The following is an 18197-nucleotide window of genomic DNA, read 5'->3' as shown; positions in this document are numbered from 1 at the left end:
GGAACAGGCTTCTGTACTTCTGCCCTAGCACGGGCTCTGTCAGGCCTGCCCACGGCAGCTGGGAACTCTCTAGTGAGGTGGCTTTCAGAGAAGGAAGGGTGAGGACGGGGGAATTCTCAGCTTTTAGCGAATCAGCCCTCAGCCTAGGAAACACCCCAGCTTCTTCATGAAAGACCTGCGAACGTTGAGGGAAGACCTCAGGGACATGAGGTTTGGAGTGGTGGGGTTAAGTTCTGAGAGAAAGCGAGAGAGGTTGAGTCTTCGTCTTGTCTTGGGTGATGCCTTCAGGGAGATGGGAGGTGTAGAGTGTGGCCGAGTGTGGGGATTTCTCTGCTTCGCCTGATAATTAACTTCTTTTTCCTCCCATGGAAAAATATGATCCCAAACCGTCTTTCTTTCTTTTTTCATTTTTATTGGAGTATAATTGCCTTACAATGTTGTGTTAGTTTCTGCTGTACAATGAAGTGAATCAGCTATATGTGTACCTATATCCCCTCCCTCTTAGATCCCTGCCATCCCTCCCATCTAGGTCACCACCTAGAGCAGCCAGCTGAGCTCCCTGTGCTATGCAGCAACTTCCCACTAGCTCTCTATTTTACACATGGTAGTGTATATATGTCAGTCCCAATCTCCCAATTCATCCGCCGAACCCCACCCCTGCCCATCCCCCCCACCCCGGGGGGCCTCTTTGTTTCTTTAAGTCTGTTAGTAGGTTTTGCATCAAAACAGACTTGACATTTGTTTCAGCCTGGAACCGGGCAGACTTTGAGTCAGCCTGAGTAACGCTGATGCCCTGTTCATTCCCCTGGAGAGGATTGGGTCACAGGATTAGGTTTCTGGGAAGAGGGCAGAAGTGGCTGTGGAGCTGTGAAATTCTATCCATCCATCTGAGGACCTCTCCTGCTCTTTTTAACTTAATAATAAGAATACAGGGCTTCCCTGGTGGCGCAGTGGTTGGGGGTCTGCCTGCCGATGCAGGGGACACGGGTTCTTGCCCCGGTCTGGGAAGACCCCACATGCCGCGGAGCGGCTGGGCCCGTGGGCCATGGCCGCTGAGCCTGCGCGTCCGGAGCCTGTGCTCCGCAACGGGAGAGGCCACAACAGTGAGAGGCCCGCGTACTGCGGAAAAAAAAAAAAAAAAAGAATACAAAGTAAACTGATTACTGAACATACATTAGAGTTTACTGCCAACTTCCTGCTGTTTAACTTATTTGTAATGGAGCTCCGAATTTTACGTAAATATTTTCTAGGTTGTTCTACCTGTTCCTCCTGTCCAGCCACTCAGCTCAGGGAAAAGCAGCTCATTCCCACGTCAACCAGGAACTTGGGTCTGATAAATTGTTGGCCTGGTTCAAGCTGGGCATCAGTTGCAATTCGACAGTTGTAGCGTGGAAGCTGCAGAGTACAGATGCCCATGTCCTAAGGCATCGTTTATGTGGTCTCACCAGGACACAAGTTATTTGTAAAATGGTCCACAAAATATCAGTAAACTTTACAAACAAAAAGAGAGTCTGTGGGCTTTTTTTTCTCTTTTTTTTAAGGCTGTGTCATAACAGAGCCAGGGAAAGTGGTCATCAATGGCGATTACTTCTTTTTGGGTTTACCCTCATGCTAGATAAACTGTGTATAGAAATCCAAGGTGAATTGCTCCCCTTTAAGTTTGGTCTTACTAACTGATGGTTTTCCATCAGCGAAGAGGCAGTTATATATTTGGTTTCAAAGACCACGTTCTCTGTGCAGATTGTAAGCTGAAACAATGTTAACTGCTAATGAGAACTCAGGGAAAAGCCGATTTATTATAAATTAGATAACGTGGATAAAATGTATTCTGTTTAAAGCCACAAGCTGCTGCTCTCTGGGATTGGTAGAAGGCTGGCCCTTTCCCCACATTCCCTTAGAAGAGGGGCTTGGTCCAGCTTCTCTCTTTAATGCGTTGTAATGCATTTAACGCATTGTAAATATCTTTCTCCACAGACAAAGAAATACGCTGATGTGATCATTCCTAGAGGTGCAGATAATCTAGGTGAGTCCTCATGGAGTGCCATCCCGTGGGGCATAACTTCTACCCTTTGTCAGTTATACTTTGGAGTAGGATGTGGTAACCAGACAAGGCTCTATAGATGTGGTTGAGCCACTGGCTGCTGCTGTGAGCCAGAAAGGTATTTATACCTATGCATCTGGCCTCAGGGACAGGCCCCTGTGAATATGCATGTACATAAATGGGGACAGGCGTGAACTTGTGCTTCTCTGGCAACAATCAGAGGGCAATAGATTACCTTCTACTGTCATTCCCAGTGATGATACCTGGCTGCCTTGTATCTGAGGCCATTTTTTAGCAAAAGTAGATTTCCTTCTTAATCTAATTTAGAATGACCTGCCACTAAGGTAGCCTTTCCTAAAGGGAAAGGGATTTCTACCACTAGTGCATTTATGCGTTAGCTTTGACTTGTCTAGAAAGTAGGACTATCCCTGGACTTAGGCATAGTGGGGCAGAGTTGAATTGTGAGAATACCCCGTCTTCTCATTCTCTTTATCATTTATTTCAATTTTCCTCTGTTTAAAAAGTAAAATTTTTGCCGAGCCTTTTGGGAGTTAGTCACAGCAGTGAAAATTTCACTGTATATTTCTTAAGGACAAGGCCATTTTCATTTACATTGCCACAGTGCGCTCATCACATCCAGGACAATTAACATTGACTTAATCTCCTTTAACTTTCCTCAGCGTTTCTTTGTTTTTTATGACACTGACATTTTTGAGGAGCACAGGCCCAGTGTTTTGTAGAATGGCACTCAGCTTGGGTTTGCTTTTGTGTCCTCACATTAGCTTCAGCTTATATAGTCTGGAGAACACCCTGGGGGAGGGGTGTTCTTGGGGCATCACCTCAGAGAGCACTTGATGTTTATCCCATTTGGGGTGATGTTAACATTGATCATTTGCTTGAATCATATGATTTCTTTCCAAGGCTAATGAAAGAGAGTCCCATTTGACCTTTGGAGGAGAGGGCCTTCTGTAGGGTCCCTGTCCTTGGGATGGGGAGCTGCGTGGGATGGGGGCCCAGTGGAAGGGTCTCACAGCTAATGGATGGTGTCAGAGCGAAGGCCAGACCTCATGTCTACAGAATTTGGGTCAATTGCTTTCATCCAGTCCGTGCCTCTGATCGTGTTCTACGTTGTCCTACTCCGAGAATGCCCCCGCGGGGGTCATATTAGCCCTGATGGAGGCTTGGGGAGGTGGCGTGACCTGCTGGCAAGCAGCAGAGCCAGCTTCCTGGAACAGTTTTTAGCCTTTGGTTCCTGAGTGCCGTCCACCCAAACAGACACACAGCCCCACAGACGTGCTCCCACCCTCCCCGTGTCCCTAACACTTTTCTGGTCTCTGCCCCACAGTGGCCATCAACCTCATCGTGCAGCACATCCAGGACATCCTGAACGGAGGGCTCTCCAAACGGCAGACCAACGGCTATCTCAATGGCTATACCCCTTCACGCAAGAGGCAGGCCTCGGAGTCCAGCAGCCGGCCGCACTGACCCCCGTCTCCTCAGACCCTGGCCCCGATCTCCAAGGGACAGGAGGAGGGGACAGGAGGCACTGTGCATCTATACATATGGTTTCCTATGACATTGCTGTATTTAAGAAAACACCATGGAGATGAAATGCCTTTTTTTTTTTTTTTTTTTTTTTTTTTTGGTACTTCGGAGCAGCGAAATGAAACAGAACTTGACCCTGAGCTTAAATGACAAACTGTGCCAACTACTACTGGTGATGCCTAATTATGACTTCAACGTGTAACCAGTTATAAATACATACATATATATATATAGAAAAGGATCTATTTTTGTGTAAATGTACAAATACTGTACAGCTGTTTGCCGTAAGTATTCTGCAGGAGGGCCTGTACTTGAGCGTGTTTTGGGGGCTGGAGCTGGAGTTTCACCAAAGGGAAGTTGCCTGGTGGGTTCCAGGTGGGGCAGGCTCAGGCGTCTGGGAGGGAGGCTCACGGCTCGCGGCTCTCGGTGTCCGTGGGTCTCGTTGGAAGTGGAGTTTGGAACTTTTGATTGCTTCCCCTGCCAGATGCCACCTTCCTGGTGCTGGAGCTTCAGGATAACGTTAATGAGAGATCCTCTTTTTTTTTTCTTTTTCTTTTTCTTTTTTTTTTTTTTTTTTTTGAGTTGAAATTAGGCAAGACCTCAACTCAAAACTCAAACTCAGGGAAGGGGCCCACTGAGGGGAACGAGTCTTCTGCGTTTTCTTCTTGCCCCTGCCCACCTCTGGCTGCTCGGGTAGCTCCACACTTCCTTCCTTACTCACCCGCTTCTCAGTCTCTCGGAAAGCCAGAGCTGCCTCGCTCTCCTTCCCTGATGGGGATGTGACGGGGTCGCTTCCTGACTGAGTGGGGAAGGAGGGAGTGGGACTATGCCTGTCGCATCGTCTGAGATGCTGGTGCCTCCCAGGGAAGTCACCCATGAGATTCCTTGGGCTGTCCCCCAAGCTGTGAAGTGCACAGTGGACCCTTGCAGTCTGGGCTTCGGTTGAGGGCCTCTGCTGGCAGCCTGCCCCTCACAGGGTGGCAAGAGAGCTCTGCCGTGTAGGGAGCCTGTAGCTTTTGTTCCCCGAGGCGTGGGGATTTGCAGCGAGGTGAGGATAACGGGGACCGTCACTGGCAACATCACAGCCACATTGATTGACTTATTTACCACGCTGCCGCGTCATGTGGCAGCTGCCGGAAACGAGGGGTGGGGAAGGGGAGTGGCGTGTTTTTTTTGTTTGTTTTTGTCTTTGCAGTACGCGGGCCTCTCACTGTTGTGGCCTCTCCCGTTGCGGAGCACAGGCTCCAGACGCGCAGGCTCAGCGGCCATGGCCCACGGGCCCAGGCGCTCCGCGGCATGTGGGATCTTCCCGGACCGGGGCACGAACCCGTGTCCCCCGCATTGCAGGCGGACTCTCAACCACTGCGCCACCAGGGAAGCCTGGGAGTGGCGTTTTTAAGTCACAAGTTGGAGTCTTGGGCTGAAAACATTTGGGGTGGAGAATTCCAGCTTTTCCGAGGGCTCCCTCTTGGTGAAAACTTCCTTCTTTGCAAGAAGTACGGATTCCTGAAGATTCCTGGTGGGGAGGGGTGGAGGAAGCAGGGGACCAAGCGAGAAGGAGGAGGTGTAATTATAGAGGCCTGAAGCGTCACCTTTTAACTGCAGAAGAGGCAGAAGCTTTTCACCTCAGTGTGTTCCATCTCAGTGCTCGGTAGGCTATGCCCTTAGTTATTCCCTTGTGACTGCCACAGCCTGAAACACTTTGGGGAACGCTTCTCCTTCCATTGCTTTCATAGCCCCTTGAGCTATTCAGATAAACTGATGCCGTTAACTCTAGTTACACGGGAGCAAGCAGCCATGCAGTTTGCCTCCCCTTTTCTGGACTCCACTTGACTCTAACTCCGTTGGGCTGTGTCAAAAAGTCAAACCTAATCCCCAGCAGGGCTTTGCCACCCCTGAGACCTTCAGGAGACTGTACTGCAGGCCCTGAGGGAGCCCCCCAAGGGCAGCAGCTGCCTGGTTGGAGAAGGGGAGGGTCCCGAGGTGCCTGCTCTGAAGGCCGGTACCTGGCGGGATGGCCAAGTTCTGGAGTGCGTGTTTCCGAGTCAGTATTGATTATCTTTCCAGTCATGCCTTGTGCGGTTCTGAGATGAAGGGTAGATGGCAGGATCCTGAGGACCCAGGGGTCTCCTGCCTTGTTGGGTGGGGCCTGTCTGTGCTCAGGGGAAGCCCGTCCCTGTCTGGGAGAGCCTCGGCCCTTCGGTGGTAGCACGGTCAACTTTACTTGAAGCTCCCAGGTGCCAAACCATTCAGTGCCTTGGCTGTCTATCCCACTGCCTTGGAAGATGGATTCTTCTCATCTCTGAGCCTTGAGTTACTTAGCCGCTTCCTCATCTACTCCTGGTGTTGGGACCAAGCCTCCAGTGTCTCCGAATAGCCCTGTCCTCGCTGGAAGCAGCTCTAGGGCTGCCCTGCCTCTGGGTAAAACTGTCACCAATTCTTGGTGTCTTGGTTGGGGGCTCACTGGGCCGTGCTGACGACTCCTCTGGTTCTGTGACATAGTACGTCTGGGGCCAGGAGGGGACGGGAAGCTCTGCCTTGGTGTGGTGACCCCAGCGTTTAGCCAACTGAGTATCTGAATTTGAGCTTTCTATGTGGCCAATCCCGGACTTGGTATTTTAAGAGTCACTGGATCTCTGATTCCATTGGAGAGTCAGGTAGAGAGCCATTAGGCCAGAAATCATGACATGAGTCACCTGGGTACCCTTTGCTGTCCAGGGAGGCGACACGGATGAGCAGAGTGGGGCAATGTTGGTCGTGTGTACATGGGAGTCTCTTGTCTTCAGAGATACCCTGTGGTGCTTGCTTCTCCCGGCTCCGCAGGTATTGTCCAAGGACCATGTGTTTAGGGAACAGGCATTGTGTCGTGGGAAGGCCTGGTCCCAAGCTCCTTCACCCCAGTGGAGCTTCTGCTCCCTGGGTTTCTTGTTCTTGGGCAGCCTGAGACCAATAGGGGCAGAGAGCTGGCAGTGTGTATACGGAAGATGCAGTGTTGTGACTTCAGGTGTCCTTTGATTTGGAATGGATAGGGTAGGCCCTCAAAGAGGCAGCGGTCTCTGAAGAACAGGCTGGGGAGGGTGGCAGGGAAAGGTCCCCGGTTCACCCTTCAGAACCTGTTGTCTCTGCAGCAACCCACTGTGGTCTTGGCTGCTGGGCAGTCAAAGACACTGGCTTCTTGCCTCTCCTGGGCTGGCTTGGACACTTGTCTCTGTGTCCAGGGTGGGTTGCCAGTCTCATGAGGCCACTAGGTCAGGCTAAGGCTTGTGTGCGGGAGGAACTGGAGCCCAGCTCGTTTGTGTATCACCTCCTTTGCTGTCCTTGTGAGGTTTCCCTGATTTGACATCCTTGACCAGGACTAGGGCCCAAGGCTATTGGAGGGAAGTAGTAGCCTCTTGCAGGGAAGTGTTTTCCTCTGCCCTGGAGTCTCCCACCTGCCTGTCCACAACCGTGTGGGTGAGGCGGGCTAGGGAGATTCTGGGTCCCAGGGCTGGGCTTCTGAGAAGGGCTGACTGGACCTCTCTGCCACTCCTCTCCTTCACCCTGACCTCAGGGTGGAGTGGGGAAAGTCTCGGTGTCCGAGCAAACGAGAGGGAGAGCAGGCTGAGGAAACCGTCGGGGTGAGCCTGGAGCTGAGTCCCCTTTGATCTTGGTCTCTGGGCCTTCTTCGGCCCTCCTGGGGCAGGGGGCTGGCTACAGGTCAGCATCCGGCCACCCTTAGAGGCAGTGAGTGCCTAGCCAGTCCTGCCTTAGGAACAGAGTGAGTGGTAAATAAAGACGTAGGCTTCTTTTGTGTGTCTTAGATGCCTGCGCTTCCCCCTTTTCTTTCTACTGCCCTGCCTTTACTCTTAGCAGTTACATAAATGACCACATACTCTGTACTTTGCTGTAAATAAAGACTGAACAGAAAAGAACCCACTCTTGCCTTCTTTGTGGTGCTTGGGCCGGAGGAACAGTGGCTGAGGCCAGCGAGCTGAAGGGAAAGTAGCGCCTCCAGGCCTTCGCTGTGTGGATACGGGCACCAGCCTGCTGTCACTATGCCTCCCCTCCTGGGCTGCACCCAGGCCACCATGTGTGCACTTGTGTGTTTCTGCTCTGCTTCTGAAGCCAGGTCGAGATCCCTGGGAGGCTTCTCTTCTCCGGCTCTGGCCGGCTCTGCTCCCTCTGAGGTCATCCGGTTTGTGCAGTCTCCTCCCTTCCTGTCCTCCCTTCCCCATCCCTTCCTCAACTTTCACAATAAAAGCCAGAACAAAACCTTCTAAATAAAGAAAACTTTATTGGGGTTGGGTGGAGGAAAGTTGACATTAGGACAATGTGAACAACTTCAGGCTGAATTCACATACATATATGTGTGTGTGATTACCCTGATGACTATATCCATTTAGTGTATAGTCATACATCAATCAAATGCAGATAATCATCATCTCTTGTTACTGAAAGATCTAGGTCACCCACCACCGAGGATTTGAAAATAATTAAAGTAATTGGCTTTTGTGCTCCTTGTAGCACCCCGACTCTTCCCCCCGGCCCCCCCTTTTCTCAGCTTCCCTTTCATCCCTTCACCTGCTGCCTCCCAGGCACCCAATGACCCTCATTGATGTGCGGAGTTGCCCTGTTATTTCCAGCCACTTGTTCCAAGGACAGAGGCAAACCCTTCAAGGAATTCAGATCCAAAAGAACTTGGATTTAAGAGGAATCCATCCTCAGAAGGCCGTTGTGTTTTCACATAACACTTAGGTGTGTGTTATCAAGCTCGATTATTGCCTGCAGGCAGATGAAGACGTGAGTCGTGGTTGTGCAAGCCGCTTTAGCTGCGATCCAGTTTGCTCTGTGCGTTGCTCTCACATTTCCCCTATCTGTGGACCACGTCTGGAGTCCAAGCTTTGCTTGGGACTCTGTTCATTTCTCAGAATTCAGTTCTGCTTCCTTGTTGTAACTTGAGGCACAGTTGTGCAGGCCAGTGAAGCCCTTGAGCGATTTGCTCTGCCTCCCACCCGCCTGTCGCAGCATCCTTTGAGCCACTTTCCGCTCTGCATCCTGGACTCACCCTTTTGACGGGTGAGTGCTGCTTGAATCAAACCACGTCGGCTCAGACTGAAAGAAACCCGTTAGGACCTGCATAAGAGTTTTAAAGACAAGAGGTGGAGAAGGAGACCTAGGATGTGGGAAAGCTTTGAGAGGATGGGACCGTAGGGATTGATTTCTTTCATCATCTGGTGCTGGGGGCTGTTTAGATTTCTGTTTTAAAACAGTTTAAACACATTTGCTAAAACCCAGAATGAAGTTAACCTTCCTGCTAAATCTTGGGCTGTACCTGCATATATGCTTATGTATCTTTTCAATTACATCATGAACTAAAATAACAAACTAGCCAACTGAATCAATTTGAAGCTAGGACTAAGGATTTATCTAGACGTATCTCCTCAGATGAACGGATGGAGCTTACGGGTGGGAGAACATGAAACTGTGCCTTACGCAAACTCATTTTTCGCACGGTCCAATCCATGCTTGGCATCCCCTTTTACAATGAGGATTTGCTGGGACTAGGTCAGTGGCGCCCGTGATGCAGGGGATGAAAATGGCCTGGGGTTCACCATGGTGTTAAGTGCTGACTGCCCTGGGCCAGGGGAAGCCAGCCTGGCCTCTGCCTTACAAGCTCATGTGCTTCATGGGGTTTTATCTGACAAGCCCAGGATGCTCTCACTAAGGGAATTAGAGTTGAGGATATTTCCAGATTCCTCTTTATCAGTGAGCACCATGTACTTTCTTTTCAGTTCTTGAAATTTCCCAGTTTTCATGATAACACTCACATCAGACTTTTCCAGCCTTCAAACAGTCCTGCAAAGTATGTTAGGAATGCGGTCCTGCTCCAGTTCTACCGAGGAAGCTAGGAAGTAGGACTGTGCTGTAGGAGGAGGCTGCCTGGTGCGTGTCTGCCATCTAGTGGTGGAACTCAGTTCTCAACGGGGGTTGGGGGTTGCCTTGGGTTGTGGAACTAATACTTTTGCTTGGCTCTCACGGTTTCTAAGAGAATGGTCAGAGGGCCTAGAAGTCTAACTACTTCTGATGTGATTCTTTTTTTTCTTTTTTTTTTCCTGGAAGATCTTTATTAAAGCCTTCACTAAGGCAGGTAGGAGCATCAGCTCCTACTTCTTAGTTTCTCTGTTGCTGCAGTCTACTCTAGTGGTTCCCCAAGCTGGCCATCATCATCACCGGGGCTTGATAAAGACACTACTGTGATTCATTCCTGAGAATTCTGATTCTGTAGGTCTAGGGAGAGGGTCTTTTATAACAAACTACAGGTGAGTCAGATGAATAGGCAGAGTTGGAAACCCAGGACCTTGTGTATTTAATCGCGTAGACCGTTTAAATCTGTGATGTTCACAGCACTGGAGAGCCCATTTCTCCTGAAAATGTCATCTGTGCTGTTTAAAGCCCTTCACTGCCTGCGTGGGGACTGGAAAGGGGCGTTAAACGCTGCTCAGAAGCTCATTCAAGTCCAGCACTGCCTCTTAGGTTGTAAGACACCCTCCACCCCCCCAGCCCCCCCAAAAACCCGGCACCAGGAGACACTAAACTACGGCTGCATGTCTGCCCTGGGAAAGTTCCTAGGATGTCCTGGGAGCAGGGCAAGCTTTTAGAAGTCATCTAGTCCACTGCCTTCAAGCATGCTTTTAGTCATGGAGCCCTTCGTGAAGTCTTCTTGAAGTCTCAATGTGAAAAGCAGAAAAGCAGCTTCTCCCTTGAGAATTCTCAGGGTTTTCTTTGAAGCCATTGAAGTCAAAGCCCTTCATTTTACAGATGAGGAACCTAGGGCCCAGAGGCAAAACGACTGGGTCCGGATCCTACTACCGACTGGGCTGTAGGTCTGCAGTGGACTTGATTTCAGGGTTGGAAACAAAAGTCCCTCCTCCTGTAGTCCTTTAGAACTTCGCCAGGGCAGGCATTGGTGGCAGAAGTTGGGGTGGACCACTGCCATTGGACTGATTCTTTTTTTTGCGGTACGCGGGCCTCTCACTGCTGTGGCCTCTCCTGTTGCGGAGCACAGGCTCCGGACGCGCAGGCTCAGCGGCCATGGCTCACGGGTCCAGCCGCTCCGCGGCATGTGGGATCCTCCCGGACCAGGGCACGAACCCGTGTCCCCTGCATTGGCAGGCGGACTCTCAACCACTGTGCCACCAGGGAAGCCCTGGACTGACTCTTTTGGGCAGCTACAGGAAGAAGGACCTGGGTGGGTGGAAGACAGGAGAATGAAGAGAGAGAATCGAACTTCTTTTAAAAATTATGTTTGGTTAGTTGGGGGTCAGCTGAGTTCTGTAAAAGGGATTCCACCTTCTGCTCAATGATTTCACTGTTGTCTGGCTTCAAGTCAAAGGGAGACTTCAAGCCTGTTGGGGGAAATCACTGTGGAGTTGACAGATCTAGTTTCAATGTTGACTCTTTCACGTAATGGCTGTGTGGTCTTGTGCAGCCTGTACTCTAGGGATAAGGACCCCTGCTTTGCTCAGTGTTGAATGAGAGCTTGTACACAGGCAGGACTGCCTGGGTGTAAAGTGTCCAGGGAGTGGCAGCTGTCTTTATACTCTTAGTAATTAGGCTGCAGTGGGTGAGACTGAGTTCCTAGAAGGCTTTTTCTTAGTAGCTCAGGGCATCTGGGAGAGGCTGGCTGGCTTGGGGAATAATTCCTAAACCAGATTTCTCTGTAGCTACTGCTGGAGCCCTGCCCCAGGGCTAATCTCAGAGTTGCCAGAGGGGGGTTTAGCAAAAGCACAATAGGATATTTTGACGCAAAGACCAACCCAATAGGTTCAAAGCTTTAGCCCGCCCCCAGGGCTATGAGCATCCCAGGCTGAAACCCACCCATTTCTGGCCCTCTTGTTGACCCTGACACCTCCCACGGGTGTGAGGCTCAGAGATGGGAGTTGGATTCAGGGGTGGAATAAGGAAGGATATCTGTTGTACATATCATTTAGGTATTTAAAATGGATCCAAATACTTGATGGTGTGCTTTTTTTTTTTTTTTTTTGATGGTGTGCTTTTTAGGACCTCAAAATGTTGACTATCCAGAAGCCTTGGCACCAAAACAAAGGGGTCAGATATTATGTTCTCTTGTTCTGTAGCTGAAGAGTCTGTCTGTGGGGCAAACAAGCTGAGGGGCGGCACTGGGCATCTCCAGTGGGACAGCCTACGTTGTCCTGGCAGCCCCTTCAGGGTTAGGGGTCCCCCCTGGTACTCCAGCCGATGAAAGTGCCTTGTCTTTCTTGATTAGGGTTTTCAGTCTTTTTTTGTGCCATGGACCCCTCTAGCAGTCTAAGGACACCTGTCAGAATAATGTTTTTACACCTATGAAATAACATCCAAAGAAATTTAAGAAAATAAATTATACTGAAACACAGTTACCAAAATATAAAAACAAATCTGTGATCCGTGTGCTTCTTTATTAACACATCAAATAACAAGATTCAGTGGCCGGTCTAATAACCACTACATGGTATCATAGTGATGAAACTAAATCGTATTTTGAAATTCTGCGGCAACTGTAAGGTGTTAGGAACGTAACTCTGATTTCTATTGCTGACAAACAAGTCCAAGTACAACTAACATTCATTCCTGTGGTTTGTTTCCTACATTCATAACGGAAGGCAAGGCTAACATGTCAAGTAGAGGCCAGTGAAAATAAAGATGTAAATTTTAAAGATCATAGACCACCTGAATTCTGCCCAAGGCTTCTGTCCTTAATCCTCAGATTAAGAAACACTGGTCTAGATCCAAATCTTCCGGGTCACCTGGTGACTAAGGTAGATGAATTTGTCTCCTTTTACTATGTGTCTTGAGTGAGTCAGGACCCAGCCATGGCACTGGGCTTCTTGTGTGACAGCTGTCTGGGTGCTGGCCAGTGAACACACAACAAGCAACCCCAATGTAATTGAAAATGTTCTTGAAACCACACTTAAAAGAGTAAAAAGAAGGTGAAATTAATTTTAACATTATATTTTATTTAACCCAGTATATCCAAAATACCGTTATTTCAACATGTAATCTATGTAAAAATTACTCATATCTTGCATTTTCTTTTTTTTGTACAAAGTCTTCGTTATCTAGTGTCTATCGCACACTCACAGCACATCTTAATTTGGACTGGGCACATTTCAAGGGCTCAATGGCTACATGGCTAGTGGCTGCCTTATTGGACAGCGCAGGTCAGTACCGTTAGAATTATATTGTGTTTGGGTCAGGCAAGGGCTCCCATTAAATACTATCTTTTTACCAAAGTGGGTACTGGGGTCCAGAGAGAGGAAGTGACCTGCCCAAGGTCATGGCTAGTTAACTAGAGAGCCAGGCCTTGGTTAGGCCTTTGTCTAGTGGGGTTTCTGCCTTCATGTTACCCTTCAGGAAAGATTACATTTTTCCAGCCCTGGGTTCCAAAAGCCTTGGGTTTTTCAGGAGTGGCCTAAGTGTTGGGAGTGCCCCCTCTGAAAGCCCGTGAAGAGGGCTAAGAAAACAGCCAAAGAGAGAAAATCCTGGAGGAGTGAAGGACTCAAGGGGAATTCGGTGATGACAGAAGTGGAGGGTGACCTCACAGCAGGAAGAACGTATGTTGGTTCAGCAGTGGATGAGGATGAAATAACCAATTCAGAGTGGAGGGAAATAAAAAGAAAACTGTTGAAAAAGAATATAAGGCAAAATCTTTGAGATGATATTGAATAGATGGGGAACATAAAAAATCCATTTATCACACAGAGGTCCAAAGGAGATGATTATGAAATGGAAGGCAGAAATGACTGGTAATGAAAGGAGAAAAGGGGGAAATCCCAGAATCTTCTGTTTTTTTCCTAAATACAGATAAGGGAAGACACCAGGGAATTGTCTTCACCGCAGCTCAGTCACTAGGTAGAGATGCTGCATGCTTGTCCACGGTACTGTCTGCGTGTGTAAAAAGTTGTCTTTCCTGCATGGGGAGCTCCTTGAGAGCATAGAGCATGTCTGGCTACTCTTAGTATCCCCACCCAATGCTTGGCATGGCTTAGTTCTGCCACAGAGCAGGTGTTTGACAAACTTTTGAAAAACAAAGGGGAATAAATGAATGAGGGAGGAGAGCTCTGCATGCAGTGCAAGATGGGCACAGAGTCAGGGAACCTCATCTGGTCTGAGCTTCCACTCTTTCCTTGGGATGTTGGCAAGTCACATCACCTCTCCTGCCAGGCCTCTCCATCTGAGAAATGAGAGACTCCTCTCTGCCCTCCTCAACTTAATGGTTTAGTAGATCATGTGAAAGAACAGCTATAACATGAATTAGAGCAATAAAAGCTGTCATACAAACATAAAATGTGTTATTTATTTTCAGTGGAAAATGTGACTAGGCCAAAGTGGTATTAAGAAATGATCAAGTTGGACTCAGACAAATGTGTGGGTGAGGAAAATAAGATGTCTGTACATAGCCAGAAAGGAGGTGAGAGCAGATGAAAACAGCAAAGTGGATTAATGGAGTGAAAGCCTGTGTCAGCCACTCGGAGAGTGTGGCTTTGGGACAGTGTCCGTGAACCTGCAGGAAGCATGAAGACAATGTTTGTTTCTTTACCTCTGGTCAAAGTGTCAACCTGTCACAGGATCTAACCTTCCCAAAGTCTGAGAAGTAGCTCCACCATACCAAGCATCATTGAAAGAGGCTCTGTCAGTTAGGATTAGCTTCAGTTGCATATAACAACAAAACAAACTAACGAAGCGCCCCAAATAATTGGCTTTAAGCAAGGTAGTTTATTTTTCTCACAAAAGAAGTCTAGGGACTGGAGGTTCAAGGCAAATATGGTGGTTTCATCATGTTGTCAGGGACTCAGGCCTCTGTTTCTATCATCAGCACTTGGTTTATATTTTCAAGATTACTTTGTGTTCCAAAAAGGCTGCTAGAGCTCCAGTCAACAGATTTGCATTCCATACAGAAGGAGGAAAAGAAAGACATGGCTTATTCTTGTTAAGAAAGACTTTTCAGAAGTACCACACGCTCCTGCTGATATCTCATTGGCCAGAACTTAGCCTATGTCCGTATCTGCGTGCTAGGGAGATAGAGAAATGTGGTCTTTTAGCTGAGTCATTCCTACTCTGCTTAAAATAGAAATATGCAAAGATAATATAAGCAAAAAAATCAATCAAACATGACAAGTTCTCAATGAATGATAGCTGTTAATGTAATTTTTTGTTTTGTTTTTTAAAAAGGAGTTATGCAGGTATAAGTGACATAAACTGCACGTACTTAAAGTTTACAGTTAGATAAAATTTGACATGTATATATTCATGAAACCATCATCACAATCAAGATAGTAAATATATCCATCATTCCCTGAAGTTTCCTCATAAGCCTCCTTCCTCCTCTTCCCCCAAGTAACTATTGCTTGGCTTTCTCACTATAGACTATTTTGTATTTTCTAGAATTTTATATAAGTGGAGTCATACACTATGTACTCCTTTTTTTTGGTCTGACTTTTTCACTCAGCATAATTTTGATATGGATCCATGTTGTGTATATCAAATTTTTGCCCTTTCTGTTTGTTTTCCTATTGAATTTTGAGAGTTCTTTATATATTTTGAATACACATCCTTTTTAAATATGTGCTTTGCAAGTACAGTTGACCCTTGAACAACATGGGTTTGAACTGTGCGGGTCCACTTATCCATGGATTTTTTCCCCCATAAATACATATTAAAGTATTACAAGATTCCCCAGTTGGTTTAATCCACAGATACAGAACACTGTATGTGGAGGGCTGACTATAAGGTAATACATGGATTTTTGACTGCGTGGAGGGTTGGTGCCCCTAACCCCTGTGTTATTCAAGGTCAATTGTATTTTCTCCTATTCTGTGGTTTGTCTGTTCTATGACAGTGTCATTTCAAGAGCTAATGTTTAAAAATTTGATGGTCTGCTTTATCAAAAACTTTTTACTGATCACACTTTTGGAGTCATATCTAAGAAATTTTTGCGTAATCCAATGTCACAAAATTTTTCTCCTGGGTTGTCTTCTAGAAATTTTACAGTTTTAGGTTTTACATTTAAGTCTGTGATCCATTTTGAGTTAATTTTTGTTTATGGTGTGAGGTATAGATGGAAGTTCATTATTTTGCATGAGACATCCATTTTTCAACAGCACCACTGTTGAAGACTCTCCTCCATTGAATTGTCTTTGTACCTTTGCAAAAACTCAGCTGTTCATATTTGTGTGTGTGTTTCTGGACTCTACTCCACTGATCTATTTGTCTATTTGATGTCAATACCACATTGTCTTGATTACTGTAGCTTTATAATGAGTCTTGAAATCAGGTAGTATGAGCCCTTCAATTTTGTTCTTTTTCAAAATTGTTTTGGCTATTCTAGGTCCTTTGCATTTCTATATAAATTTTAGAGTCAGCTTGTCAATTTCCACAAAATGTCCCGCTGGGACATTAATTGGGATGGCGTTGGAGACGTAGATTAGTTTGGGGAGAACTGACATCTTAACAATGTTGTGTTTTTTGACTGTCAACTCAAGTAATCAATAAACAATCTATGATAGGAATAGAAAAGAGTTTTATTTGAGCCAAGCTGAGGACTATAGCCTGGGAGACACAGAATCAAGAAGCACTTGAATTGTATTCTGTGGACTACAAAATGCGGGAGGCTTATACAGGCAACAACCACAAAGTTATATAAATTGTTTGTCAAGACTTAGGATTGGAGCTGGTAAGAAGTAAGGGTGCTTATTAAGCAAGGATTGATTGGGATCCGAAATGGTCACATTGTTACAAGATTGCAGCTGGAAGTTGCTAGCAAATACTATTTTGAAAACAACTGGTGGCGTCCTTGAGTTTGATAGAGTTCAGAAAATTTAAGTTCTCAGTGATGCAGGAACATGTCTGAAACCACATCCACAGTGGCCATCTGGCTCCATTTTGAATGCTTGAACCAGAGTTACTCCATTTTGATTTTTAAATGATCTTCGATATATAATCATGACCTATGAACAAGGTATATCTCTCCACTTATTTTGCTCTTTGATTTCTCTCAGCAATACTTTGTAGTTTTCAGTTTACAGATTTTGTACATTTTTTATCAGATTTTTTCCTATGTATTTCATAATTTTTGGTGCTATTGTAAATAGTATTTTTTAAAATTCTAATTTCTAATTGCCTGTTGCTAGCATATAGAAATACTATGGATTTTTGTATACTGGTTTTTTATCTTGCAACCTTGCTAAACTTACTTATTAATGTTAATACTATGTTTAGAGTAGTTTCAGGAGTGAGCAGAGATATAACAGTGGTTTAATCTACCATATTTAATGAAAAGTTCTTGAGATTTCTGTATTCATTTTCATCATCTCTACAGGTTTGGAAATTACACATATTTTTCTTCCTTTGGTGATTATCTTTTAAAATTGACAGGCGTACTTGACTTGAAAAAAATCTCTAATCTCCTACCTAACAATATGAGCTTTAGAAAGTTTTAACTCTGATCACGCAGTCCAGCTTACATGTCAGCATTACTGAGTTTTATTTCTACCTTGCTTTTTTAATTTTTATTGAAAAATTAAATTTTTTTTACTTTTAATATTCATGTATTCATTTTACTGAAGTATAGTTGAGTTACAGTGTTTCAGGTGTGCAGCAAAGTGATTCAGATATATATATATTCTTTTTCAGATTCTTTTCCATTATATTCACCTTGCTTTTATATGCCCTAAGTTAGTTATCATTTATTGTTTTTAAAAAATCTGTATTGTTTTATGCTGTCAGTGCTTGTTTTATATTTACCCAGAGTTTTATAATGCCTTTGTTCACTATTTCATTTTGCATTGTTCTTCTTAGTTCCAGATTCATTTTTTTCTCTGAAGTACACTCTTTAATGACACTTTTACAAAGGGTGTTAGTGGTATGCTCTTTGTTGGAAACTGTCTATTTTACTTTCACTTTTGAAAGATAATTTAGCTGTATATTTCCTCTCAACATTTGGAACATATTTTTCTACTGTCTTTTTTTTTCAAAAAGACTTCTCTTTGTCTTTGATGTTCTGCAATTTGCCTTGAAGTGTTGAGACGTGGATCTATTTTTATTTATCCTTCTTGTGCTTCCTGACTGGCAAGAGCTACGTGTGTCATATATTCTGGAAAGTTCATAGCTATTATCTTTTCTAATGTGCCTCCTCACCTTTAACCCTCTGGATCTGTAGTTACATGTATTAGGACACTTTATTCTTTTTTTTTTTTTTTTTTTTTCGGTACGTGGGCCTCTCACTGTTGTGGCCTCTCCCGTTGCGGAGCACAGGCTTTGGACGCGCAGGCTCAGTGGCCATGGCTCACGGGCCTAGCCGCTCCACGGCATGTGGGATCTTCCCAGACCGGGGCACGAACCTGTGTCCCCTGCATCGGCAGGCAGACTCTCAACCACTGCGCCACCAGGGAAGCCCAGGACTCTTTATTCTTTTCTCTAAGTCTCTTACTCTCATTCTATTTTTTCCTTTTTTAACTACTTTTGCAAAGTTTCTCAGATCTATTTCCAATTCACTTATTGTCTCTTTAGCCATGTTCAGTCTGTTGTCTAAAACTTATCCACTGAGTTTTTAATTTCATTGACTATATTTTTAGCT

General features: G+C 46.0%; 1 protein-coding gene across 4 annotated transcripts in view; it reads left to right on the top strand.

The window, feature by feature from the left end:
* The window catches only part of UCK2 (uridine-cytidine kinase 2), a 79320-nt gene extending 67180 nt beyond the window's left edge, over nucleotides 1-12140 (top strand). For 2 of the 4 annotated variants that reach the window (XM_033855643.2, XM_073804794.1), the window contains 2 exons: nucleotides 1975-2023; nucleotides 3387-12140. In XM_033855643.2, the coding sequence (XP_033711534.1) occupies nucleotides 1975-2023; nucleotides 3387-3526 (189 nt within the window). In that variant the 3' untranslated portion in view covers nucleotides 3527-12140. The remainder of the gene's footprint in view (nucleotides 1-1974; nucleotides 2024-3386) is intronic. The other 2 variants (XM_019935473.3, XM_019935472.3) reach the window with 2 other exon arrangements.
* Nucleotides 12141-18197: the final 6057 nt, after the last annotated feature.

This window comes from Tursiops truncatus, chromosome 1, assembly GCF_011762595.2.
Source record: "Tursiops truncatus isolate mTurTru1 chromosome 1, mTurTru1.mat.Y, whole genome shotgun sequence".
NCBI classification, from domain to species: domain Eukaryota; kingdom Metazoa; phylum Chordata; class Mammalia; order Artiodactyla; family Delphinidae; genus Tursiops; species Tursiops truncatus.
Note: the sequence above shows the minus strand (reverse complement) of the source record. Positions and strands in the feature narration are given on the sequence as shown.